This window comes from Nicrophorus vespilloides, unplaced genomic scaffold (genome assembly GCF_001412225.1).
Source record: "Nicrophorus vespilloides isolate i.1.1-1 unplaced genomic scaffold, Nicve_v1.0, whole genome shotgun sequence".
NCBI lineage: Eukaryota > Metazoa > Arthropoda > Insecta > Coleoptera > Silphidae > Nicrophorus > Nicrophorus vespilloides.
Window position 1 is genome coordinate 29,233 of NW_017096196.1, and position 27,998 is coordinate 57,230.

General features: G+C 27.7%; 2 protein-coding genes across 2 annotated transcripts in view; one reads left to right on the top strand and one right to left on the bottom strand.

The window, feature by feature from the left end:
• The window catches only part of LOC108569987 (CD82 antigen-like), a 32,088-nt gene extending 13,920 nt beyond the window's left edge, over nucleotides 1-18,168 (bottom strand). The window contains exons 1-2 of the mRNA XM_017931789.1: nucleotides 17,924-18,168; nucleotides 3,361-3,445 (exon numbers count right to left, since the gene is read on the bottom strand). Of these exons, the coding sequence (XP_017787278.1) occupies nucleotides 3,361-3,426 (66 nt within the window). The 5' untranslated portion in view covers nucleotides 3,427-3,445; nucleotides 17,924-18,168. The remainder of the gene's footprint in view (nucleotides 1-3,360; nucleotides 3,446-17,923) is intronic.
• Nucleotides 18,169-26,262: 8,094 nt separating this feature from the next.
• The window catches only part of LOC108569988 (protein CREBRF homolog), a 21,933-nt gene continuing 20,197 nt past the window's right edge, over nucleotides 26,263-27,998 (top strand). Inside the window, exon 1 of the mRNA XM_017931790.1 lies at nucleotides 26,263-27,555. The gene's annotated coding sequence lies outside the window, so the exon portion shown is untranslated. The remainder of the gene's footprint in view (nucleotides 27,556-27,998) is intronic.

Consider the following 27,998-nt stretch of genomic DNA (forward strand, 5'->3'; position numbering starts at 1 on the left):
GTTTTTTATACATTCTTAATCTTCTCCATCAAAAAAACCTATTTATAATCCTTAAGTATACATTATAGAAACATTAATATTTACAGGTTATCAATGAAAAACGAACATTTGGCAAGAATATCAGCACATTCATTTGAAAATATTGAAAAAGTTTTCCTAGAGTTTTGTACCTTTTGATCGACATACACATTTTTCATATAAACAAACTGTGGGAAATCTTATTAAATTATACATAGATGATTACACCATACAGCAATACCTCGCATAGCGCGGCTTTAATTAATGCGGGCTCACTGATCGTTTTTTTTCTTTATAAAGTCAAGTTTCCTTGTTGAATCAACCGTATATTTGTACAAATGTTTTTTTAACTATAAATATAAAAAGTCATATATAATACAAAAACAATTTGGCTAAACATCAAATGAAAGTAAAATAGTAATTAATTTACATTGCAAATAATTACGTTCACGTTTGTAAGCTTCCCTGTTTTGGAAACTACGAAGCCAAGCAACTTAGTTGCAAACGTTTGGGGAGAAAGTTGTTAGACTGATCCAATATAACGTACTAATTAGCATCGAATTACAAACGACGAATGTACAACATCTATAATTTACTTGCGTTGCGCAATAAATCTAAGCAAATTTACACGTTTTCTAATATTCTATTCATAGAAGATACATTAATTTGAAGCAACTCCTATAAAAAAAAAAAACAGGAAAACGCGTATCACGTCTGTTTACAATTAATCCAAGGATGTAGGAAGAAATTTGTTGAAATGCTTTGTAAATATTTAGAAACGCAAACAAGATGTAATGGAACAATCATCCAATTTGCTAATTTATAACCACATTATAAAATTCTGGAAATGGTGAAATTTCATCATCTTGATGCTCAGTAGATTGGAATAAACTATACTGTTTTTTTTCGTAGAGTCCAGGAAACTGGAGATTTCATCGCACCAAACGATGCACATCATCGATGCATAATCATCGTACACCTCTACGCACGCGATTTCTAATGATGATGATTCCATCACGCATACTACATCCAATTTCAATACATTACTCCTTGCCAGAGTTGAATAACTTTACGTAATAACTATTCGTTTTAGCTACCCATTTACATGCGTACTAAACAATTATATCATTAAAACTGTTAAAAATATGATAAAATCAGTTTCTGGAATTGAGAAATTTTCCAGTAGATCCTCATAATAAAATAATATTAATAAATTATATGAAATATTTGTTGCAAGAAAAATTCGTAGGTTAAAATGGTATTTCCGAAGTGCATGATATGTGAATCAAAAGGTCGTTATTCTAGTTCGAGGAAACGACGTATTAATCAATTAAGAAATGCTGCTTTTCTCTCTTTCACTCTCAATTAGCTGCAATGCTGAGTTATTTGGTACAATAAAATATACTTGTTCTAACCAGACCGTTCTTGTGTAATTCGTTAAATTCCAAGAGCTAGTTTAAAAGCCTTAATTAATATAATTTATAACAATTATTTGCAAAAAGTTTAATATAATGATAATATAAAGACAACAAAATACAAATATTTTGTATTCATTTTTTAGTGAAGGTGGACCCCTTTAAAAACTTAAATATTTTCCTATAATTTACAACACATTTATATAGATTGTAACTAAATTAATTATTTAAGTAAAAATAATAAATTTTATAATTATTTTTAATATGACACATATATTTTCATACTAATTATTGCAATTGTTAAATAGTACACAAAAAAACTAAACTTTTGTCAACTTTTTAGCCAGTATATATTACACAATTTTATACAACATTATTATTACTTTAAAAAAAACACCAATTTTTATTGGATCAAATTTGTACCTTTCCGCCTAAATATTATAAAATTCCTGAATATATTTGAACGTAATTGAAAAATATGTTATTTTAAGAATTTTGAACTAATCATATGATTTGTAACTTAATTAAAACTTCCATTGTTTTAAAAGTAGACCGAGATATGATCCACGTGGTACACCCAAATAGATAGTAAATAATGAAATGTGCATAGATAATAAAATGTGTGTATGATTCACACACTTATATTAAGGAATGACGAATGTAAAACTATTTTTTTTTAATTTTCGACCATAAATCTATACACTAATTATTATTATTATTATTAGCAATTGAAACATGAGAAAATGCAATATTTCCTCACTCGTTTTGCAAAAAATCGTATTTAAACACATGTGTTTGATGATCTATTTATGGAATAATTAATGCCCATGAGTAAGTAATTATAATTCTAAGAACATCTCAATAATCTGTTGCAATTTGTGAATGCATATGCTTCATTCCAATGTATAGTGTGGGTAACCAATACGCAAATAAATAAACCCATCGTTATGTCATTCAACAAAGTTGTATTAGATTGAATTGAAGTGCGCTTTAGATATTTGAGTTCTTTCATATATGCACTAATCTACACATAGTTAATATTATTGTTTTACACTATTAATTATACGAATGTTTAATAAATTGTAAATGTCAATTCAAAAATTAACATTCAATTGTAGCGGTCAAGGTTTTTTTTTTAATAATTAGATTTTGTGTCAAAAAGTTTATGTATTTTAAGATTTTTATTTGGAAAAACCGGTTTTCAGAAACCCTAGTTGATTCGATATACGATTTTTGTAAAATAATTATGAGGTAATAAGTATAAATTAATATTAAATTGTAACGCCATCTCTCGGTATGAAGAAAATTATGAAATTTTTGATTGATCAATAAATAATTACATAATTGTTTGATAATTGTACAGTAAATTATATAAATTTACGTCATAAGTCAATGTTCAATTGTAACGCCATCTTCCGTTCAAGATTAATTTATTATTAGTCTGTAAATAATTAATGGTTGGCATTGATATTACATATTTTGTAGCGCCATCTCTCGATCAACAAAAAATTAAATAATTTATGAATGAAAAAATAACTAGCAATAACTAATAAAGCAAATTGCGGATAAACTGTTCCGCCAATAGCCTAGACTGTTTGAAACCGGACTAATCAGGACTATTATATTTGTCCCGATTAAGCGGTTAGCCTAATTATCCGAAGTTACACTTTCATTTGTTATTTGCTCGGTTTTGTTTCCGCTCTTTAGAATTTGTCCCTAATAAGCGACTGACTCGATTAACCGGTATATTCATAATTATAATGTAAAAATGAAAAATTGTAGCGCCATCTATCAGTAAACACAAAATTAAATATACTTTATCTATTTAGCAAAAAAATATTTGTCTATTGCTTAACATTTACTAAGATATGAACTTTTAAAAGTTCATCAGAACTGATTAATATATCAAAAAAAAATAGATACTTACAAAGAATAGGAAGTTCCAGATGCATAGCAAATATTTCGCGATGCAGGCGCCGCAATCGTAAACCATCTTGAGTTATTGTTGAATTCTGAAACAAGCAATATTGAAAAGAAAAAATGAGAAAACGCAACGATTAGAATGATGCAGGAAGTAAAATCGCGATGAATCAAACAATGCAATGAAACGGTGTACATTTTTTTGTTCTTTCTCCACTGCTCAATTTTCCCATGGCATTGCGATGCACGCACCGGCTTTCTATCTTTCTCTTTTTAATCCTCGCATCTGGATGAAGCCAGAAGATCCTCATACTTGCTGTGCCGTATTACAAATGAAAAAATCAATCGGTGAATATGTATGAAATTAAAATGCAATTACAACGTTATTATTGTATATCGCTCGGAGAAAACAAGGAGACAATGTTCCATATTTTTTAATACGTCTGTCTCGTCGATGAATCACATCGATGTAATATTGTGGGAAGGACAAAAGCATTCGGAAGTTATTTTAACTATGCAATGTCTTTAAATAGCTTCTTGTTTTATTATATACAAAAAGCTGCTTTACAATGAGATATTATGAAAAAAATATGAAATAACAATTTATAAATTTATTTTTTGGGATCAACCCTATAAAAAAAATATGAAGAAATATTTCAAGTATAAATTATTAGAGATATAAGATAATTTAAAAACGTAAATCCCCCGACTTACGAACTCCCTGACCTACGAACAAAATTCTAAAAGATCTAACTTGTTACAAGGTGATATATAGTGACAAAAAAATTGATAAGTTGTTTAATAAAATATAATAATTTTGGAAGATGTACAATCTGTTTTGTTGAAATTGTTACTTTTGTCGTTTTTTATTAAATAATTGTGGTGTCTTGAAGTAATACAGCAATACTAAATTTAACATATATACCATGATAAAGTGTGGTAAGATAAGTATATTTTGAAATTTTTAAAATTCCCCCGACTTACGAACAAATTCGATTTACGAACAACCCTTTAGAACGGAACTAGTTCGTAAGTCGGGAGATACCTGTAGTCTCTGTTTTATTAGATTTTTTCTATAGTGAATCAGATGAACTGGAATTCTTAAAACTTCAAAATGATTCTTCTACAGTTTCTACAAAATTCGTTTTAATGATTTGAAATGTCTACCAAAACTTAAAAAAAAATCAATACAGCTAAGAACTATATTAAAAATAGTTTAGAGCATCAATTAATATAGTTGTTATCAAATTTGTAAACAATATATATATAGGATCTACACAAGAATGAAGAAATAATTTGAGCATATTAAATCATATTTCAGTAAAATAAATATTACTTTGAATTATGTTAAATATGTTTTATAGCTTAATAACAATCATTATTTTACACAGAAACAAGTTCAATTTGCTTTAATTTAAATGTATACATAAGTTTGATCAAAATATTGTATATAATTTATTAAATTCCTCTACATAACCATAATCATCTCAACAAGATTTGAAAATAAATGAATTTTACTCAAATCTCTCGAAATAATTGTTTCATAAAATACAAATGAAACTATACGTTCATAATTAAATAATAAATATTTTGTATTATATATTTATTCTTATTGATGTAATTAATTTTAACAAAAAAAAATATAAAAAAGTTACTCAGATAATATGAAAACGTTTACATAATAACATATTGTGATAGAAACAATAATTGTAAACCTATTAATAATTATTTCTTTAACCAGTAATGAGATGTTATAGATTATTTACTATTTATTAAGAGAGTTTTGGATCAATAAAAATTGTTATATTAATAAATGGGCGACTAATATCCGAATGGTTAAGTCGCCCTACCCACGTGCTAGTGGGCACAGGCTCAAATCCTGGTAGCAATAGGGCCATCATTCAACACAGATGGACAGTCAAATGAATGAGGTTCAGCATATGGACCTTCAGCCAAGTCGATGGACAATGACAGTGATAAGGATAGCAGTAGATTCACAGTGAAAGGAAATAGTGGAATCGCAGAGCATCAAAATACACTGAAGTTAACCTACAAAATGACAGCCAACCAACAAATTAAAAAAATTAATCATATTGGTAACTATCTACCGGGAAAGATTATCCATTAAATGTCAACCGTGATCTTAAATAAACAGATTGTGAATAAAATTACACGATTCAAAAAAAATTAAATAAATATTAAGACAATTAAATGTTTATAAAACAACTTCAAATGTGTTAATGATTTTTTCGTATTTTGAAGTAATTAAATAATAGATTTACGACTTAAATTTATATTTTTTTCAATTAATTATTACTTATATAAAATTCATAAACATAAAAAATAAAATTAACTAGCATAAAAATAATTAAATAACTCTGTGGCCAGATTGTTAATTAATTATTATTCTTTTGTTGTTGTTTATTAATTTTATTATAGAATGTTTCTTATTTTCAAGGTTTATTCATAAATCTTTATTTCTCTTTTCTGGAATTTGTATGACTTTATATACATGTACAGTATATTCTGCTAAATAAAGAATATTATTAATTATTATTTTTATTAGGTAATTAAATAAAAAAATAGGAAGTCATTATTTTAAAAAATATAAATATGTAAGTGATTAACAATATCAATTAAATTACTATAAACCAGTCTTTCTACCAGCGTTTAATTATTAGTATAGTGAAGAGATTTGTTTGAAAACTTGCCCATGACTTTCTATTTAATTAAATACAAAATTATCAAGTGCGTATATTTATATAACATAGGAAAATAATTTTTCACTAAAATATAATAATAAACAACATACTATTTTCTAACATATCCAAAATAAATCTCTTAAATAGTCAGGGTCAATGATTTAAAAAAAAACATTGTTAGTAATTTATGATATTAAAAAAACAGCTATATTTGATAGACTGTAAATAAAATTCTTCAAAAACTATACAAATTTAATATTAATAAAAGAAAATACACTCAAACATATTCTTACAACGTAGATTTATTTCTGAAGGATTAGTATAAAAATAAACACAGTAAATGTGAATATCAGAAGATTGGTTCTTGACAAAAAAAAACAAAATATAATTAAAAAAAATTGTTTGTAATTTTGCTTTTTCAACAAAAGGATCATGTGTAAGAAAATGGTTTTCCAATTTGCTAAGTAAGGCTTCAACTTTTTTATTAATCTAACAATGAGTGAGTGAAAAAACGAAATTTTTTCGTCGTCATCACTAGATGATTTACTTCCAACAGAAGCACAAATAACCTATATTATTTCGTCTTCCTCACGATGTTTGTCTGATAATTCACCTATATCAGCAAATGCACTATCTGCTATCTTTCTCGTAAGTTGTTATTAGCAGCAAGTTCATTCGTAGATGCAATTTAATTAAAGGAATTTTAAAGGATTTAAATAAAACGAGAAGATGGTTTACATTCAACTTCGTTGGAAAGATCAGACTTTCTTCTTTACTGATAATCTAATTAGCTGCCGCGTAATTTAATGAAACGTGAAAACATCGACGTAATTTGTATAACGGGGTCTCTCCATAATTTTCATGTTATTATTGTTTCACTAATAAAATGAAAACAAAATGAGAAAAACCGTGTTATTTTCAAATGGTGTAAAAACAGGTTTGAGTGTACATAGTTATATAATTACATGATAGTGAATAATTTTGGAATAACAAGGTTCAAATATAAGGACTACAAATGACCGGACATAGAATATTCAATCAAAAGTAATGTAAAAAAGTAATACAAGACGTGGTAATAAAAAAAAGCATGTATAAAAGGAGCAGTAGGTAAATTTGACCAAGGCTCTCTGATTACTGATTGATGGTACAAGGTATATATTATGTAGCTAAAGAATACACTCACACTCCCTGTAATTCAACACACATGACGACGACGGTTTAGAAAATGAAACTAACCCAAGTGAACTGACGTTCGAACGTAATTGGATTTGTTACATTTTTTTAAAAAAACAATCTACAAATGCAGTAAGTGAACCCAAAATTATTAATATATTGTTCAAATATTTATATTTTCTTTACAGAAAATCAATTTGTTTTATTTGTCTTATAATATTTTGTTAAATTAGTAATTGCAATAAATGTTATTATGATAATTATTTATATTTTTCATTTCCAGATTTAAAATATTTAAATCATGTTACTTTCACAAATAAATTATATAATATATTAATAATATCAAATTTCAAATTGTTAAATTTTATAATAGAAAAAAATACCCAAACTATAACAAACCAATAATACATGAATATTGTATAAGACTATTTTAAAAAGTAAATTCTGTTTTTTTTATTAGATTTTTCTATAGTGAATCAAATAAACTGGAATTCTTGAAAACGATTCTTCCTCACATTTTCTACAAAATAGGTTTTAATGAATCGAAATTTCTACCAGATTCCACTGTATAAAAAATAGTTAATATAGTTGTATCATATTAGCAATTAGGAACAAAAAAAATGTACAAAAAACATATATATATATATATATTTAGTGAAACATCGCTTAACAAGTAATTCGTATAACGAACAAAAAAAAACAACAAAATTGACTCGCTTAACGAGCAATGTTTCGCATAACGAGTGATGAAGAGAAGGGAAGTATCGGATTGTGCGCATATTACATAATTTTCCAAAATTACACTTGTGTTCAGACATATTATGTGTGATTTTTTTTGTATGCAAAATTTAACAACCCTTGCAAAAATGTCCCTGAAGAAAAAGCCGCAAGATGACTGTCATAAGTGAATACATAAGAAGAGTATTTTTTCAGCATGTCACGCATGTATTACACATTGATTTCTAAGTGAAAATTTGTTTCGCTTAACGAGTGTTTCACGAGTATAAATTATACAGGTATTCCACAGTATTTAATGTACAGTGGAAACTCGCTTAACGAGCACCTCGCATAACGAGCATTTCGCTTAACGAGCAAAATTAATTTAAGAAAAATGACTCGCTTAACGAGCTAAGTTTCGCATAACGAGTGACGATGAGAAGAGAAGTCTCGGATTGTACGCCTTCTACATAATTTTGAAAATTTCTGTACATACTATGTGTATTTTTGAATATATTAACCATCTTCGATTTTTGTTTGTCATCTTTATACAAATATAATTTGTGTTTGCTGTAAATGTAAAACACAAATGTATTGTGTCCAACCATTATAATAATATATAAACACACTATGTACGCTTTTCTATATAAACAAATATTAAAAAGAGACCTCCACCAAATCCCCGAATTGATACAAGTAATTAATATAAACTCACATCACCGTGTGTGAATTGGAAAACAGCTCCTAGTCTTAGTGGTAATTCTAGTTGCATCTTAGTGTTGTTTGTGATCACAAAATTTCCAAACTTGTGTTCAGACATGTTATTTGTGATTTTTTATGTGCAAAATTTAATAACACTTGCATGTCTCCTAATAAAAAGCCAAATATTAAAAATAACCATAGATATGAATAGCAAAACTATGAAAAATCGAGGCCAACTTATACTTTTTTCTTCCAGCATGGAATGCATTATCGTAATTTACATTAGTTTATATGGGAAAAACTGTTGCACTGTACGAGTATTTCACTTTACGAGTAAAAATCCGGAAATTTTGGAATTAATTAAACTCGTTAAGCGAGGTTTCACTGTATATTAAACAAAAAATAATGATAAAGAAATATTAATTAAAAAATTAACTATAATTCAAAATATAAAGACAAAATTATTGTCACATACACTGAATGTTGTAAGTGTAAATAAATATTTATCGTCCCAAATCTTTATGGAAATCTGCAATTAAAATGATGTTTAATTCAAATAAATTATGAGTAACTCAACCAACGATTAATTGTGTATTGTTGTTTGTGTTGCCACATAGAACGAATAATTAATGTAAAATTGTAAAGTAAATTCTAGAAGAAAGAACGTTAAGACTGTCTATCGTGACAAGGACACAGTAATGAATGAACACAAATAAAAGGTCTGAGAAGGGTAATATATATTTCCTAGCATTGAAACACAAGGTGCATGCTGTGTAAAACAACCGTATCGTATTTTGCGCCCGCAGAATTACATAATTATGCAAAAAAAGACAGTGAAAGAAAATTAATAAAAGTTGCATTCAACAGGTTACAGATATTCCGTGCTACCGGAAAATTATTACCGTCTTAGCTCAATCTTCTTTTAAGTAGAAAATTGCAGTATCGTCAAAAAAAATTCAATTTTATTCTATTTCATTTGAAGACACGTTGAAGACAAGTTTTAGCTCATTTTTCTTTTAAGTATCTAATCCAAATGTATAAAGTATCTAATCCAAATGAAATAAATTTAAATGTATAAAGTCAAATTTTGCGCCCTTGAGCAAATTGCGCCTGTGGCAGGCGCCACACCATAATTACTACGATGTTCTTTTCGTTTTAATTTTATTAAATTACATTTTTATTAAAACATTATTTTAAGTTGACTATCAAATGTATTTAAATTTATTGTATACTTAGAAACAGTTATGATATTAACCAACATTATTTCCACCTAAATGTATTTATTATTATAAAATGTATTCATTAGTGTTTTTAGAAATTAGAATTTCAATAAAGTTATATAAAATCATAAAAATACACGTAAATTTATTTATTTCTATTTAAACTCTAGCATATTGCTTCCAATTTGAATCAATTTCAAATTTTTAAAGTTATTTTATATTAATAAGAGAGTAATGTCTAGAATAATAAAATACATATTAATAATATAATACAAATTACAACTAATTTGAAGTTAACGTATAATTTGTGCACTTTCCCACGATAATTCTGAGAACAAAACCTACAACTACATACATGTTTACAGTATTTCTTATATTATTACAACAGGGCAACATCATTAATGATCTAAGAGCAAAATTTTATTAACATTGCAGTTCTTAAATCAAAATGTATTGTTATCACTTGTACCACAAGGTCACTCGAGAAGGAAATCCAAAAGAGATTATAAGTATTTTAACCGCAGTTGCGTAACGTATTTTTTTTATATAATTATTATAGATGTGTATAGATATGATACTTATTTTTTTATCATTACAGCCACCATTTAGTTGCTTTCATCCCCCAATTTTTGTGATATTCGAACCTGTCACTTTTCGTATCAGATTTTATGATACAGACGACCATAGCCAATGAACACTTCAATTTTTTAATCACGTTTTTACTGGTTTGATAATGTACGCGAGATGGCGCAACAATCGAAGTTTGTATATATCCATTATAGATATATTTTCAAGAAATATATCTTTTATTTTTATTTTTATTGATAATTTGTACATAAAAGTAAATAAATAAATTTAACAAATTCGTTGATTAACTTTTCAGAAACAACATAAAATAACAACATTTAGGTTTAAAATAACAACATTTTGTCATAATTGTGGATATGTTTAATAAAAAAAAATGTATTGCATAATTACTGTCAAAAAGGTAAAAAACAAGACAAATACTGCAAGATCCATTGAAAAGTTCACGAAAATCATACAAAACAGATAAAATATTCTAAATCTGCTTACAAGAAAATCACTGTCACGTTTTTTCACAAAGTATAATAATTGTATGTGCATATAATTGCAATCAGTTCCGCCAATATTCCGGACTATTTGAAACCGAACTAATCGAAAAACTAAATACATACAATAAAAAACGCACAAAAGAGAGAGAAAAAATTGATAAGTTATGTTTAAAATACTATCATTTTCATTTTACTGAATTAAAATTTAGTTTGTTTTCAAACTGGAGTATATTGGACAGTTTTTGTTTGCTGAAATATTCTATTTTCTATTTTGAAATGTATTTTAAATCGTAAATAAATCGGTTTCTAATTTCACTGCACAATTTGTCCTCGTTAAATGTGAAATCTATATTATAAATCACAGCTTATGCATACAAAAATATCAATTAGTCCAAATATTTACATATTGGAATTTGCTAATGTTGATCTGATTTACATAATCTAATAAATTTATACTTTAAATTGCACAGTTTTCTTGATATTATGAAAAGTTAATTATTGTAAAAGACTATAAAATGGGTGATCGTTAACAGCAAATCCAACATACACTTTCTTTTCATTTACAAAACAATATATTCAAAGCTAGTTTAGATAATAGCTTACTTCTATGATAGTTCCCACAATTAGGACTGCAAATTGGCTTCACTAAAATTAACATTGATTCTTTTTTTTTTTTCATTACAATGTGCATATAGTAGTTTAGTGGTATCTAGCCTAATTTAACCAACCATGACCTAATCTAACCCGAGTGGGAGACAAAATGATCATGCCATCAATTGATGAAATAAATTTGTACAATTTCATCGTTTAACTAGACTCTAACCTAAATTTAGTTTTTTTACTTCTGTAAATTGCATAAGTATCATTGTTTCAATTTTTCAATACATAATTTGTAAATTATTATTTATACACTAGAAATACAAAGCATCTCCAAACTATTATCCAATTATTTGGGCTTTTTGTGTAATGCAAGAATATTCAACCTTCTAGTTTTCATTTTGGAAGAAAACTAGTGTTTACAGACACTACTTATAAAGTTTATAAGCTTACGTTTTTTGTGGGGCCATATTCTTAGCCGTTCTGGGCCACATGACATGTGTGAAGGATCATTCTTTCCATTCTCACATCACTATTTAGAAATTATAATATAGACTAAAAATTACAATTAATAAATAAGATGTTATGAGTAAAAAATGATTCTAAAATTAGATTACCTATATTCTATTTACGAATAATATAGGGTTGAGTCTGGAGTAAAACATGAATAAACGGAAGTGAAGTGCTTATTTTAAGAGAGATTATCAATGAAGGGTGTTCTGTTACTTGAATGCAAACATGAATCTCGACATAAGGGGTTCAGTTTTCCATTCAAACAAATATTGATAATCTACTAAAACAAACTTCCGTACAAAAAAAGTGTTGTAGACATAAAAAAAAAACTAAATATAGCAAAATATTGATTGTGTAATTTGTCCAACATAATTTATTACTAAAGGTTGTTCGAAAACCGAAACCTAATTTTCCTTATTGTAAAATGGATATAATATGTTATCAGAACTCATATGATAGATTATTCAAACCTTTATAATAGAAACATTGTCTGTTTCTGAATATTCACTATTTTCCTATAGTATTTAATGAAAAATAATGAAAATACGGGAACTTATGTTCGTTGCGTATGTATTTGTAATTTACTTGATTTTGTAATTGGATTTGCATCTAATACATAACTTTATACAGTAATGAAAACTAGTACATAAAGAAAATGGATTATTGAAAACATATTTAAATTATGTACGGAAACAAGATTTTAGTTCGGGAACCGAGGTGTTCAAGAACCAATTCAAATAGAATGCTCAGGCCGATAAGCACAATAATATTATTTCAAGGGTGAAACAAAAAAAAAGTATTTTCTTATCAAATGAATAATATACTGATAAAAATATAAACAAACAATTTCGCATTGACCTCTGAAAGATTGCAGAAAGTCATCGATATTTTGAAAAATTTGTTGAAAAACATTTCATTAAATATATCTAAAAATATAACGTCATCAAATGATTACCAAAAAAAATCCATAGTATCTTTTCTTATATAATTTAAATTATTTCAAATAAACCGCACTACGTGAGGTAATAAGTTACGCCAATATTCTGGACTGTTTAAAACCGTACTAATCGAGGAATTAAATATATTCAAAAATAAACCGCACAAAAAGAGACTTCACTCTATAAAAAGAGAACGATAATTTATGAGTAAAAAAATTAGTCTACTAATTTTTTACAAATTATTTTGCTCATTAAAAAAATAGTTTCTATTGAAATTTTCAATCCGGACTATACTAAATACGAACTGATGAAAATCCACACTATACATTGTTGTATTTGATTTTGATTGATACAATTGTTTAAAGATTGTTTTACGCAATTTATTTAAACACATATTTATATTATTATTTTATTTACTGTTCAGATGTAGCAATTTAAGTTATCCACAGTATAAGTGTTCAATATATTGCTGTAAACAACATTTGCTGTAAAATTAGCATTGAATCATAACCGAATGCAATTGCATTACAGCATCTCCGATAAAAGCATAACCTATACAAATTTAGTTATAAAAAGAAATGACTGAGAAAATAAATTTTGAAATATAAATAAATGCGTCCAAAACATAAAAATAATAATTTACTTATTGTATGCACTTGATATCAAAATTCCTTTAATAATACATGAAGAAATTCTAAATTACTTTCTGTAATTCTCATTTTCAATTATTTTAGATTATAGTCATATTCCGCGGAAAGTGAAAAATTGGAATGAAATAATTACTAAATAAATATTGAATGTTTTTTACAAGGTGTTCCGTGAAAATTTCAGAATATACGAAGTGTTCCGTTCCGTATTCACATCATAATTTAGAAATTATTATTAAACTACACATTCTGCAAAGCGCGTTGATATCAGAAAATTAGTTACTAATATATAAAGTTATAATACATCTATTTGCGTTTTTCGTATCAAACATAGAAATAATTCAGTCAGTAATGAAAAAAAGTTAAAGATTGTATTAATATATTACAGGAAATTACATTAAGAAACATTTTTTGAAATTACATAATAACTATGATTTGCCTATTTTTTTTATTGTAAAATTATAAAAGTGGTTTTTAAATGTAAACTTAAATTTTTGTAAAGAATTAAAAAAAAAACTTTTTTGAAAATACCTGAATTAAAAAAACGGTCTATATATTACATATAAGTTTATCTGTGAAACATAAATAAAAATTTAATTAATGAATGATTAAATTTTTTTTTTAAATGAATGTGAAAAACGCTTTAAATTATTTGCATTTACTTTTTTAAATTATTAACTTAAAACAACCATAAAAACTATATGTAATTATTGTGTAATGTGTAATTATTGTTATTGAAAGACTCGGTAGTGTATATTCATTAGCTAAATATAGAAATGCAACCTACATGCAATAAAAAAAAGCTCTAATCAAATCCAATTGGTATTTCCAAATGACGAATTACAAAAGTGCGATGTATTCGAAGCACATACATCTCCTAAACCTGCTGGTGAAATTGATTGATGTAGGTCGTCGGACGCAATTGATTTAGATCATTGTTTTCGAATGGAAGAAAGCACACAGCCACACGTTCAAACGAAACCGATGCCAAGTTTTAAAATCGTCCGAGACGACATTTCGCTTTAAATTGAACCCGAACGAGACACACGGAGCATTTTACAATAAAAAAATTGAAATAAAAGCAACAGAAGAATCAAAACGGAACGACAAACACAAACAGATACGACCTGTCGAGCTCAATTTCGCTAAGTGCAATAAGACCTGGTTTGTATTTCGATCCTAGGAAGCCTTTTCGAATCACAACAGAAGGGAAACAACGCGTTCGGTGCATGAGCGCGAGACTCTTTCTTCATCAGAGATGATGATGATGATGATGACGGTAATGATGATCATCAGGGGCGTCTTTCAAAAGGAATTCGAAAGCGTTTCCGACACGCGGGGACTTCTTTCCTTCTCTCGTTGCGATTTCGGGAAAGTCGATGCAATTTGCATTGGAAATCGCGATCGAAACCTGAATGTAAATTTAGTTTTTTTTTGTTCGTTTCGGTGGCCTTTTCGAAATGCACATCAACCTTGACTCAATTAAACGTCATCGAGCGGCTATAAGCTCGGAACACCTGCCACCGATGCCCAAAGGCGTGGAATGCGAAGGGTCCTTCCCCTTTGTTGTGAACCCTTCCACAGCCTCCGTGGCTTTTCTCCTCTCGAGCGACGTTTAAGAGTTCTAATACGAATGATGCATCTAAATTTGATTCCTATCCCATTTAAATTCTATTTAATTTCCTTATACGAAATAAGTTAATTAACAGTTTTTTTGCAATAAAGTATTCAAACTCATGCCGAAGATAAAAATTCAATATTTAATTATTTGATTCATGTTACATTAATACTAATAATTTGTAATTATCTTAAGATTCTGATTTTCTTCTTGAGAAAAATGTGTAAATCGAAATTGTAATTTTTTAATGAAAAATTGTGTAAAAGCAAAAACGTGTAAAGAAAGTATGGTGTAAATTCAGGGATATGTGTTTAATTTCACCATGTTTTAATAGATTTAATATGAATTTCTATCCCATTTAAGTTAGCTTAAATTTATTTTCTAAAATATAAAGAAAAATTAATTTTTTCATTCTTATTTGAAGTCTATACAGGAATATAATATAGATGTTGTTAAATTTTAATTTATTTTGAAGAACTAATGATTTCACACAAATAATAACTAATGAAATATAAGTGTCGTAGCTTTACTTTCAACCAATGATGCAGCCAAATTCCTATTCAATTTAAACTAACTGGATTATTTTTTTTACTATTTTACAAAATAATTTACAAAACAAATCAAACGTATTGCAAAGATAAAAATAGAGTAATTCATTATTTGATTCTTATTTTAAGTCTCTACGGAATCAGAAATAAAATCATAGATATTAAATTATTTTATAAAACAGAAAATACATGCACATTCCAAATTCATATTAATTCCCTTGTTAAAGTTAAAATTTACAAAATAATAAGATTTAATTAAATTTAGTTTTAAGAATAAGGAATGGTCAGTAACAGTACTTGTTACTGTTTCAAAAAATATTAAAAATCAAATTTTCTTAATTTATTTTAAACAGTTTAGAAACTAAATCAAAGTTCGTTTTCTTGTGCTATAGAATGATTATCTTTTAAGTTATTTTTTAGTTAAATTTATATTTATTTGTTGGAAGATTTCCGATGGGAAACGTTTTTATTTTATTTTTTTTGTCTTATGGTCAAAAACATTCCACTTATTGCCAAAAATTGGAAAAAACATAATTACTAGCATAATTTTTGTTTGCTTTTAATAATTTCAACATGTAAGTTATTTCCAAGTGAGTAATACATTTATGATTAATTTTTACTATTTTTATTGACTCAATTTGTGACATGAATATATTTAATTTGAATTCTATTTAATTAAGTTAAGTAAAACATAAATAATAAATTAAATTTTTGTTACATTTGGTTAACATCTCAGAAATTTTCAAGTGTTCTTTTCTTTCATTTTATTTATGCATTTATTGCCAAATATGTTAATTTTTACCCAATAACACGATTTTTTATATAAAAAAAGTTCATTAACAAAAATAAACAAAACGATAAAAAAATAGTAGAGTATATCAAAGTTTAATCAATATTTAAGATATTTTACGCAATGTCTAATAAGAAAAAAAACAGGGAAGACCAACAATACAATTTAGTTTCATTTTGTATGTTGTTTTGTTTAAATTGTATTATTTAAGTTAGTTGAAATAAATATTATTATTATTTCAGAAAATACTAAATGAAATTATATAATCTAAAGTAACATTTTCAAAAAATTTCAAGAAATACAACTAAAATTGATTGACTAATACTATAATTGAATAAGTAACTTATAAACAGTAAGTTCAAAAACTATTAAATGTGATTTTCATTTAATACAAATTTAATTGATTCATAAAAAATTATTCAATCAGTTTTATTATACCATATTTTGTTCATAAAATGTAATAAAAAAAGTTAATTAAATAAAAAATTGAATGTAATTATTTTTGTAACTTAATAAAAAAATAATTTACTGTTATTTAATTACAATTAAAAAAATGTTAGAAGAGAATTAACGTAAGTAGGAAACAAACTAATGCCAATCATTTTGATTCTAACTGTTAATTATTTATATAATTTAAGGACAAAATCTAATTTATTTAAAATGCCTTCAATAATCGTTTTAGACCTTTCCTTTGACTCTAATTATACTCAGTTACTCAACATTTGTTTCTAATGAATTAAATGACAAAATGACAAACATTCTTCAATCATACTCTCAAGTATTCCTTTATTAAAATTCCTTCTAGTTCATTGAATTATATAATATATTTCATATATTTTTTATTCGGATTAAATCAGAAACTAGTAATTTAATAATATAAATAATTCTCATTTTAAATGAATATTTAAAGTTCTTCATAATAAAAATAATAACGATTTCTGTTTATTTCGTTTCATCATCAACCGTACTGTGGTTTATTCGAATGATTCACCTTCTTTTATAATCTTTAACATTTTAAACTCGTTTCTTTGTACGATTTCCCAAGTTATTTAATAATCTTATATGGAAACAGTTAATCAGAAGATAAAGCTGCAACAAGGCAATTAATCTTTTCTTAGCTTAATACTAAGAATTATCCATAACTTTCAGTTAAATTAAAGAAAGGTTTCAACTTATTACGAAACAAGTAAATGCATTTTTCACCTCAAGATTATTCGAAATGTATAAATAGTGATGCGAAATGCTTGTTTCTTCTAAAAGAAGATAACCGAAATCGGCAACTTTTTATCAGTCACTCTTCTTATCAGCCTTCCAAGAAGAACATAAACTTACTTTCTTCGTTGGTGATCTGCGTTAAATCTCTGTCTTTCTCCGTTCAGGAAAAAACGAAATATGTAAAGTAACTTATAAAACACGAGCACTGAACTAACTTTTATTTTTTTTCAGTTTTCTGAAACTTGTTTTTTTTTTGTTGTTGTTATTACTTTGTCGATGATCCTTTAAACGAAAGTCGAGATAAATTCGATACCGACGAACCGCGTACCGACAAAGTCGACGGAATACTGGCTTCGGTTTGTTTTGCTTCCACTTGGTTGGTTGTAGTCTTTAGAGAAGGGATGACGTGCAACGTCCGAGGATACCTGTTGCGTCGTCTCAAGGGTGGAAGAACCGTGGGCAACATTATTATCCTCCCTTTTTTTTTCTTTCATTTAGGTAACAGGAAACCCTTGTAAGAAAGAAACCCCGAAAAGGGAATTACTTCTTCGTTTCGATTGGATCGTTCTCTTTAGCTATGCAACCAAATGCACGCAGTTTGCACCAATGACATTCAAATTGTTCGAACAAACACACAAAAAAAGAAAGAAGAAATAATGCATATGGTATTTGCGACAGGTCGCATGAACTTTTACATTGCAGCCGGTAATTTTCCAATCGTAAACTTTCAAGTACGTTGTTTCTGCATCGTAAATTACTTAGCAAAGGAAATTGTATGTGTCTCTATATTATTATTTAATGGACATTTTCATATTTCATTTATAATTAACTCGTGTGCACCTTCCTTTTCTTTCCAATTACTTGTTTCGTATTAAGAATAATTTACAATGTGAGAATTTTCTAATTGCCTCATATTAATTGACCTTCGACATTTTCTCCTTTATTTTATAAAAGTTTATATAATAATTTTAAATTATACTTTTTTTAGAAACTAACCAATGACAATTATAATATAATCGTATAAATTCTTTATTTTAGGTATTCAGTAGAAGAATGTTGATTTGCAATAATATTTATCGGTGTAAATAAACTTTTTATTAAAGGTCAAATTTTACCTTTATTATTTAACCAAACATTTCATTCTATTGAATACAATAATTAATAAATTTATGTAAGCAGTACAGAAAAAAAATCAAATATTAGAATTTGCTAATTATATGATAATTATTTTATTGAAGGTCAAACTTTACTTTTATCATTAAGCAAACATTTTGTTCTTTTGAGTACAATCATTATCAAATTTATGAAAGCAGTTCAGGAAAGATACAAAAATTAGTATTTGCTAATTACATTATATTATATGATAATTATCATTTGATCAATTGAAGAAGAATGTTGAATGTTGCAATCATATTTTGATTTTTTATAATATTAAATTGTTTTATTAATTACAAATAGAGATACACAAATAGGAATACCTCGCAAAGTGCGGTTCCACCAATATCCCGCACTATAATTAGCTGGTTTTTGAAATATTAACCTTATTTGGACAGACCTATGGTCAATAGCACTTATAGCAGTTGTCTTTATAGTGAATCCGGTACTAATCGAATCCGCGCTATGACAGATTTTGATGTGTTAGTTAATCTGATTTTAAAACCAGGTTTCTTAAAACTAGATTTGATATAATTTGAAAAATAAATTTATTCAAGAAAAAAAAAACCGGTTTTATAACCTATACTTTAAATATAAAAATAAATTAATTATTTTGACAAAAAATCTTCTTTACATAAAATATTGTTAAATACTAAGTTTCATGAAACAAACGGTAAATCAGGAAAGAACAATAACTTTAAAAAATGATATGGAACAATGTATACATAATTATCTTCAATAAACTAAAGAAGTGCCCTAAAACACTAAAAAAATAGTTTTATAGCATTAGGCTATAAACAGAAAAATGAAAATTTTTATATGCAAAACAAGATCTGCAGATGTTCTTTCCTTCTTAACATCATTTTCTTAGAAAAAGAAGGAATAAATTAATATTTTATTCATTTTTTTTCATATACTCCATATACTTATTTTGTTATAGTTTTATGTAACACTATCGATTATTTACGTTTTATTTTTTTAAATATGTAAAAATCTTATATAAATTCTTTCTCTTTATATTTTGTAGAATACCGATTTTTTAAATACCGGTTTTTGTATAAACCCTAGTGTTAACATAAGTTATGTCCGTCTTTCCAAATTAAGAGGATGAAGGGACACAATAACAGAAAATTACAACAAATACATACTACATTAGTGACTCGAATGTATTCTCCTTTATTATGCAGAACTTCTTCCCAACGTAAAAAAAAAAGTTAATAATTTTAAAACCATCGACGAGCTGTCCTTTCATTCATAGCATCTTCGCCGTACACTACGTAAAATATCGCGAACAGATTAAGAGGCTGTCGAAAGTTCTCACTTCCATTTTGATACACGCCTTCAAAAAAATAATGGTTGTAACATAAAAGCAAACACAATATCTTATATTTACTTTTGCCGCGCATTTTTTAATTAAAAAAAAACGGACAGCACTGATGTTAACACCTAATATAGTATTTACTAATTCAGAAAATAATAATTTTTACATTATTCATTAATTAAATCTTAAAAATAAATTTGATAACGTTTATAATAACAGTTAAATACGAAACTATTTGTTTATATAATATTGTTGATTGCTTCCTCAATTAAGCATTCTTAATCTTAATTTAAAGTTCTTACTTTCTTGATTTGTATATTGCTATTTCCAGGTTAATATTCTTGTGCATTTCTGGTTATTCAACATTTGTCATTATACCGTTATAATTTTATTATCGTGATCGTTGCAAACAGCAATTTGGTTTACTTAACTGTGATATGGAGCATTTTTTAACCATTCCTAGATAAAATCAAGGTTTTCGCTTGAAAGAGTTGCAAAGAAAATGACAGACGTTCTAATAATTATTACAACCTCACAGAAATAAAATAATTGATAATTTCACTTCTTTATCAAATTTATACGAATATTAATAATAATTTATTGGCCAGATAATAACAAAAAAGTATATAAAAATAATTTGTAATTACAGATACATAAGATTTTTCCATTGATTTGAAAATTACAAAAGTATCGTTACTAAAACCACAGTAACTTGTGAACTAAACGTCAGATTGCCATGAAATTATGACAGGTATCGTCTGAAGGTTGGTACTTCCTAAAAATCATTTGTCGATAGAGGCGCCATATATATGTTACTTAACACACATCATTTTTGTTCAGCTAGCATATGAGCACATTCCATAACAAATAAGCTTTTTTTATTCTATCTTGTAAACATCATGTATATATTTTGTATTTTCTAAATACAAAATATATGCTAAATGAGCGACAAGCTCACATACACGTCACCCCTTAACAATTACCATTCTCTGTATTGCATATTTACACAATGAAATCAATCAGCTTATTGAGTAAGGTGTTATGAAACAGATATACAAGAAAATGGAACTTCGCTTAACGAGTTTAATCCGTTCAAAAATTTCCGGATTTTTACTTGTTTAGTGAAATACTTGCATAGTGAAACATCCGGGACTTCTCTTTTCATCATCACTCGTTATGCGAAACGTCGTTCGTTAAGCGAGTCATTTTTCTTACAATTAATTTAGCTTGTTAAGCGAAATGCTCGTTAAGCGAGGTTCCACTGTATATTTATATAATCATAATAAAGAGTATCCGTCTTATATTTATTATCTTATTTTTTTTTGTATTTTTTTTTTAATTTAATCTAATAATTTAGATTTTCTTTACAGTACATTTAATGTATTTCTTCTTGCTGTATTGATATTTGATTTATTTATATAAATTCTAAGAAATCCAATACTTTTCAATTCAAATATCTACTTAAAATAAACATGAAGAAAACGAAAAAAGTATTTTTAACATAAGTTATATGGAACTATGAAGAACATATCGACTATTGACTTATTGTCAAAGTTCCCAATGGGTGAGTATTGCATTATTGAAAACATTGAGAGCGTGAACGGAGAAAAGATCTTAAATAATTCATGAAATGGTAGGGCTAAAGTTATCCAAACTAAAAAAAGAATAAAAGATGAGACTTAGTATGTAGTAGATTTCAGAGCTTTGAGTGAAATATAAAAAAAAACATATGAAGTGTGTTATAAATAAACAATTTTTAGATTAGAAGAATTGTTAATTTTTATAAATATTTTTGGATAAATTATCATAAAATTTTCTATTACAAATAGTTCTTATATTACGATATAATTCTATTTTTATGACTGCACTCAGTTTGTTTTTAATTTGAAAAATCTATACGCAAATTTCATTTTATCCTGTTGCCATAATATTTGATCTTATTACTGTAATATAGTAAGAAACATATTTTTGAAGAAGTCATAAAATAAGATCTGTTAGAAATACAAGAGCAGGTGAAAGTTGCAGTGAAAGTAGATATTCCAACTGAAACTATCCACGGCGAAAATCGATGTGTTTTCGACATGGAAATAGAAATGTATAGAATTCGTGGTTTAAACTTTGAAAAAATTAACAAAGTTCATACATATTTCAAAACTTCTTAATCTGTTAAACTGCAGAGTATTTAAATTATATTATTAATGTAAACAAGAGAAATATATTATACTATTACAAAATACCTCGTATAGTGCGGATTCACTATAGTCAAAAACAAACAAAATTTGAATCGATCAAAATAAATATAAATTCTCGAAAGTTAGTACGCAAAATTATTATTTTTGTACATCAGATCTTTTTTTTTGCGGTCTTCTTTTTTCTATTTTATTTAATTCCTCAATTAGTCCGGTTTCAAATAGGCCGAGATACTGGGCGAACCGGACTATGGAAATTTTAGTTGATATTTATTTAATAAACAAAATATGTGATAAGTTAATGATCTTCCACAATCCACCACTTATTTACTCCTAATTATTATATAAGGATACATACAAATATATGTAATTATATAATTTTAACTGGATTAACCGTTAAGATTGTTTTTTGATCTTGCAATTAGATTAAACCTAAAATATTTGGATTATTTTGCGAGAAAACTAGATGAAAGTAAGAATATATGTAGAAACATAATAAATAAATACATGTAACTATATAATTTCAAATATTTAAGTTACAAATGAAAATCATAACACTATAACTATATAATAAAAATATTGTAACTTTTATAATTATATATACCTCGCATAGTCCGACTTCAATCAGTCCGGATTCACTATAATCTGATTTAAAATCTAAATATTAGTACACAAAATTTATCTTTGTATACATAAATCTCTTTATGTACAGTTACTTTTTATGCGATATGAAAGTCCTCGATTAGTCCGGTTTCAATGGTTGAAACCGATTACCCGGACTATGCGAGGTATTCTGTATAAATAAAATCTTACAATTGGATCAAACGTATTTACAGCTTTAAAAAAGCAAATAATTTTTTGGAAGTAATTCATGAATATTCAAATCCATCCTTAATATTGTCTTATTTATACATAATCTCAAAATAAAAGGTTCTGTGCATATTGGTGTCAGTAGGGCAGAGGCGCTAAAATTCTATTAGTTTTTCCCCAAATCACGTAGCGAAAATACGGAATGCATATTTCATGGGAAGTAGAATATACTTTGTTGACTTGTGGCGGATTTTGAATCATCGCACGTCCTCTATCCTAATGGAAATAAACTTGTATTATTTGCATGTCTGAAGATGACTTTATTAAAAACGTTTAAGATATTTTGGCGTAGGTTCAAAGCAAATTACTAACTTGTTTACGATTTTTGTGTCTCTCTTGTACATTTTGACCAATTATTCTATAAATAATACGAATGGCATTCCGGAGAACAATGGGCTTGCATTTCTGCATGTGAAAATATGCGTTTTAACTCTAAATGTAATCTTCGCGTTTGCTTCAATATAATTCCAAAAACATTATTAAAACCGCATTTATTCAATTATGCAATACATAAATATTTAATTAAATTTAATTATTTAGTAAATTCTTTCAATTCCAGTTTACTTTCTTTTAAATTCGGAAGAAAGCGTAACGTGTTGCTATAGTAACACTCTAAACTTTTGTTTTTCGTGATGCTCAGTGGAATAAATGATAGCAACGCCAAGCGTTTCATTTTACGACCTTATTTTTGAATATACCGGAAACTTAGTTAATTGATAAAACAGACGATTAGTAGTTTTTCTCCAGAAATGTAATATTATAGAGAAAAGTATTCAAAAAATCACGTATAATTTTATAATATAATGGCAAACTTATGTATATACTTAAGTTACACGGTATTCGTATAAAACGATAAGCATTACTTTTCGCCGTTGAACAAAATCGTATAACACGGTTTTCAATAGAACGAAATTAATCGTGTTATTCAAAAGTTGACTGTATTTTCTATAATATTATATCTATATCATAATAATTATGGTGTAATAAGAAATATTCTGATTAATCTAATAATTTAATTGAGTCATTTCAGTTTTTTTAACACTTATTATATAATTTATTACATATATTAACTTTTCGTGTTGTATAACAAGTGCGTGCTTCGTAACAAGTTCAATTATTTCTGTTCTGAACATAATTCAATCTTCCATTCAATTTGCCCAAGATAATTACAACTCTTTCACAACTTCCCATTATTTTACCACGCTTCAAGTATGTTTCTTACGAATTCACTGATTTCACTAACAGTTATAAATTATTGTTTTCTCAATAATTAAGACATCTTTATAAAATTTACAAGAAACCCAGTTTATTATAGATTATTTTACATAATCGATATTTTTCTAATCATATAATCACAGTTATTATAATAGTAAAGAAAATTATAAAATGTTTCCATTTCTTGTGGAAAATCCTAATTTCTTAATAATTATGTAATTTTACCAATATTTTCCTAATCTTATAATCACAGTTAATAAAATAGTCAAGAAATATATAATTAACATATTTACAATTTCTCGTGGAAACTCCTTTTATTTTGTTATTATTTCCTATTAATTTTACCGATATTTGGTATTGGTATTATCAAGAAATTTAAACAATATATTTTCTATTTTGCGTGAAAAAATCCATTGTCTTTTCATATTATTTGTATCAATTTGAATAATTACAAAATGTATACAAACATATTTTCCATTTTTTGTAAAATCCAAACTTCTTTTTATTATTTACAACTAATTTTATAGAAAAATTAAGATTATTTACTTTTGTATCAGTTCGTTTTACCGATATTTTCTTAATCATATAATCCAAGTTGTGGTTAATCTAATTTATTTTATCATTTACAGTTAATTTTACAGAAATATTAAAATTAGTTACTTTTATATTATTTACTTTTACAGATATTTTCCTAATCATATAATCATCGTTCTAAATCTATATAAACATGTTTACGGTTTTTCGTGGAAAATCCAAACATGTTTTTACCAATTTTACAAATAAATATTAAGCTTTTTTGCTTTAATATCATTTGCATGCGCATATCAAGTGAATGTACAATTTACTAATATAATATTTATAGAAATTTTCGTTACATTTTCGATTGAAACTAAATGTTTATATATATATATAACTTTTTTTAGTAAATTAAAATTGATTGTATGTATAGAAACAAATACAATAGATTTTTTATTATTGAAATTACTTTTGTGATAATTGTAAAATATTACTGATTTTTTTCTTCCATTCCATTTCGTTACAGAATTTTCTTTTCAAATGTTTTGTATGGGACAATCCGCGCTGCGTTCAAGTTTCTAAATTTCTAGGCAAGTTCGTCAACTGAATCAAAATCGGATGGTATGGACTATCAAAATTCATCCCTTGAATTACCATCCAAATTAATGAGTAATTCCTCTATCTTGGACATTTTCTATAAAATTATAAAAATGCCTCACTAAGCATGTTCAAAAAGTGGTGTTCCACCGACCCTCAAAGAGTTAACTGACATAATCAATAACATTGTCTTGGTCTAATGTTCTTAAAGCTTAATCATCGTGGTGCATTTTGAATACAAAGTTGTCTTCAACAGAACAAATTTATATTTTTGTACGAGATCTGTTCCAATTGTGTTATTTTGTAGTCCCTGAAGTTACGAAACGATATCATGATTGTTACCCTCTTTGTTTATTTGTTTGTCTATCTAACAACCATCGTCTATTTAAAGTGCAAAAGATGACAAAAATGGAACATTTGTTTGTCCTGCTTTGTTAATTTTTATCATGATCTTAATAAACACGAATTAGGTCTTGAAATAATTAGGTTTTAAGTGTAGAAGAAAATAAAATTAGGAATAATGGGATTATCACAAAACGAGGGCTCCCTGTATATTAATACAAGATACGATTCGTTTATAGGCAACTGAAAGTACATGTGTGAATACGATGGTGGTATAGCGGAGTGTTCTGAATATTCGATTGTTAGGCTGACTCAGATGGCGCCCATTTCGCTCGATCACGTGCTCTTGTTTGCATCCATGAAGGCCAAAACGCGCACCAACACATGAAAACAGCGCTGACGTTTTTATCTCGCGCTGACGTCAGGGTCGTGAGGAGGGACCTAGAAAAGAAGAGAGCGAGAGAGAAAGAAACAATAACAACACAACTGGCACGCATGGTGGAATGTGCAGAATAACTTTGTTCAGTGCTCTTTCAGAAACATACGTTGGCGCGCGCGTGCCTACCACAAAATCCTGAATGTTTGAAGCACCGCAAATAGAGAAAGAAGAACATCAATAGCATCCATAGAGTGCTGTAGTACATGTGTTAATAAAACCAAAACAACAACAGCAACTTCGAAGGCACGTTATCTAAAAATAAAGTAGTATATACGAGGAGTGTGTGCGTGTTGTTCTGCGCTCGGACTCGGGAGAGTTGACGTTGCAATTTTCATTAAAATCCTGTACTTGTTTGTGTTTACATCTAAGACGAGGGCTCCGATTGGCGGCCACACGAAATCGACGGTCGACGATTGGTCGTCGCCGCCACTTTTATTGAATGTATATTCATGTGACCTTTAGCTGAAAAACCTGGCGGCCGTGTGATCCGAGGGGGCCCCTCTCCGACAGTAGTCACACTTTTTCCCGACATCTCAGCGCGCGAAGACCTCCTTCGATTGCGACAACCATACGCACGGATAAGAAACAAAGAGTGCGATAGTTCCGGTTTCCGGGATCGACAAGTGCACGAGACTATCAGATGTGATTGTGCTTCTTGCTGCTACTGCCGTGTTGTTAGTTTGTTGTTTACTCTGCATCCTTGTCTCTCCATCGCGCAGCAAGCATCTCTATCGCTACTCCTTCTCTTCCACCTCAACCGCGTCGAGAGCGCGTTGTTGTTGTTGTTTGGCGAGCGTGAGTCACACGATCCTCGCGATAAACAAGCATGGTGGCTTCGATCCGTGCGCGTCTCCCATCATCAAAATAAACAACACGTTCGAAAAAGAAGATTCCTTTCGTGAATCCCGAGGTGACAACCGCAAAACTGAACGTTAGCGGCACGAACAAGTGCTTCGCTCGACCGTAAACAAGAACATTTTCGTAGTGGACAAAGTTCGTTCGCATTATCTATTCCTCGCAACTCAACGGGATAAATAAAACGTATACCAACCAACACACATTCTCGCACACTATTCAAATAAAGAAAACAAGACGCAATCTTTCGGTGAGTGAAATTTTCACATCTCCCAATGTTTACATCAAGTTGTGTAATTCTTCGTCATCCATTCCACGCATGCCTCATGTGCTTCACCTGATCGTTACATAAAACGCACTCTATTTATTTCTTTTTCCATTGCATCCATATCGGCATTGCAGTATGGGTTATATAACTATTCAGCATTTAATGGGAACATCGGACTCCTCGACGCTGTTTGTTAACTTCTATTCCGCTGAGCTCATCATTAATATTGTTGTTATTATTATTAATTTTTCGCTCGCATTCCTCGGTAATTACCAAGTCCGCAATCTTATACGATTTTCATCGCTCGATTAACAATTTCCGTACAGCAGGATTTTGTTGAATACTCCGTTATCTGCCATTGATTACTCAAATATATTTTACTTACAACAAAACACGCTTCATTCGTCAACGTAAACAAATCAATT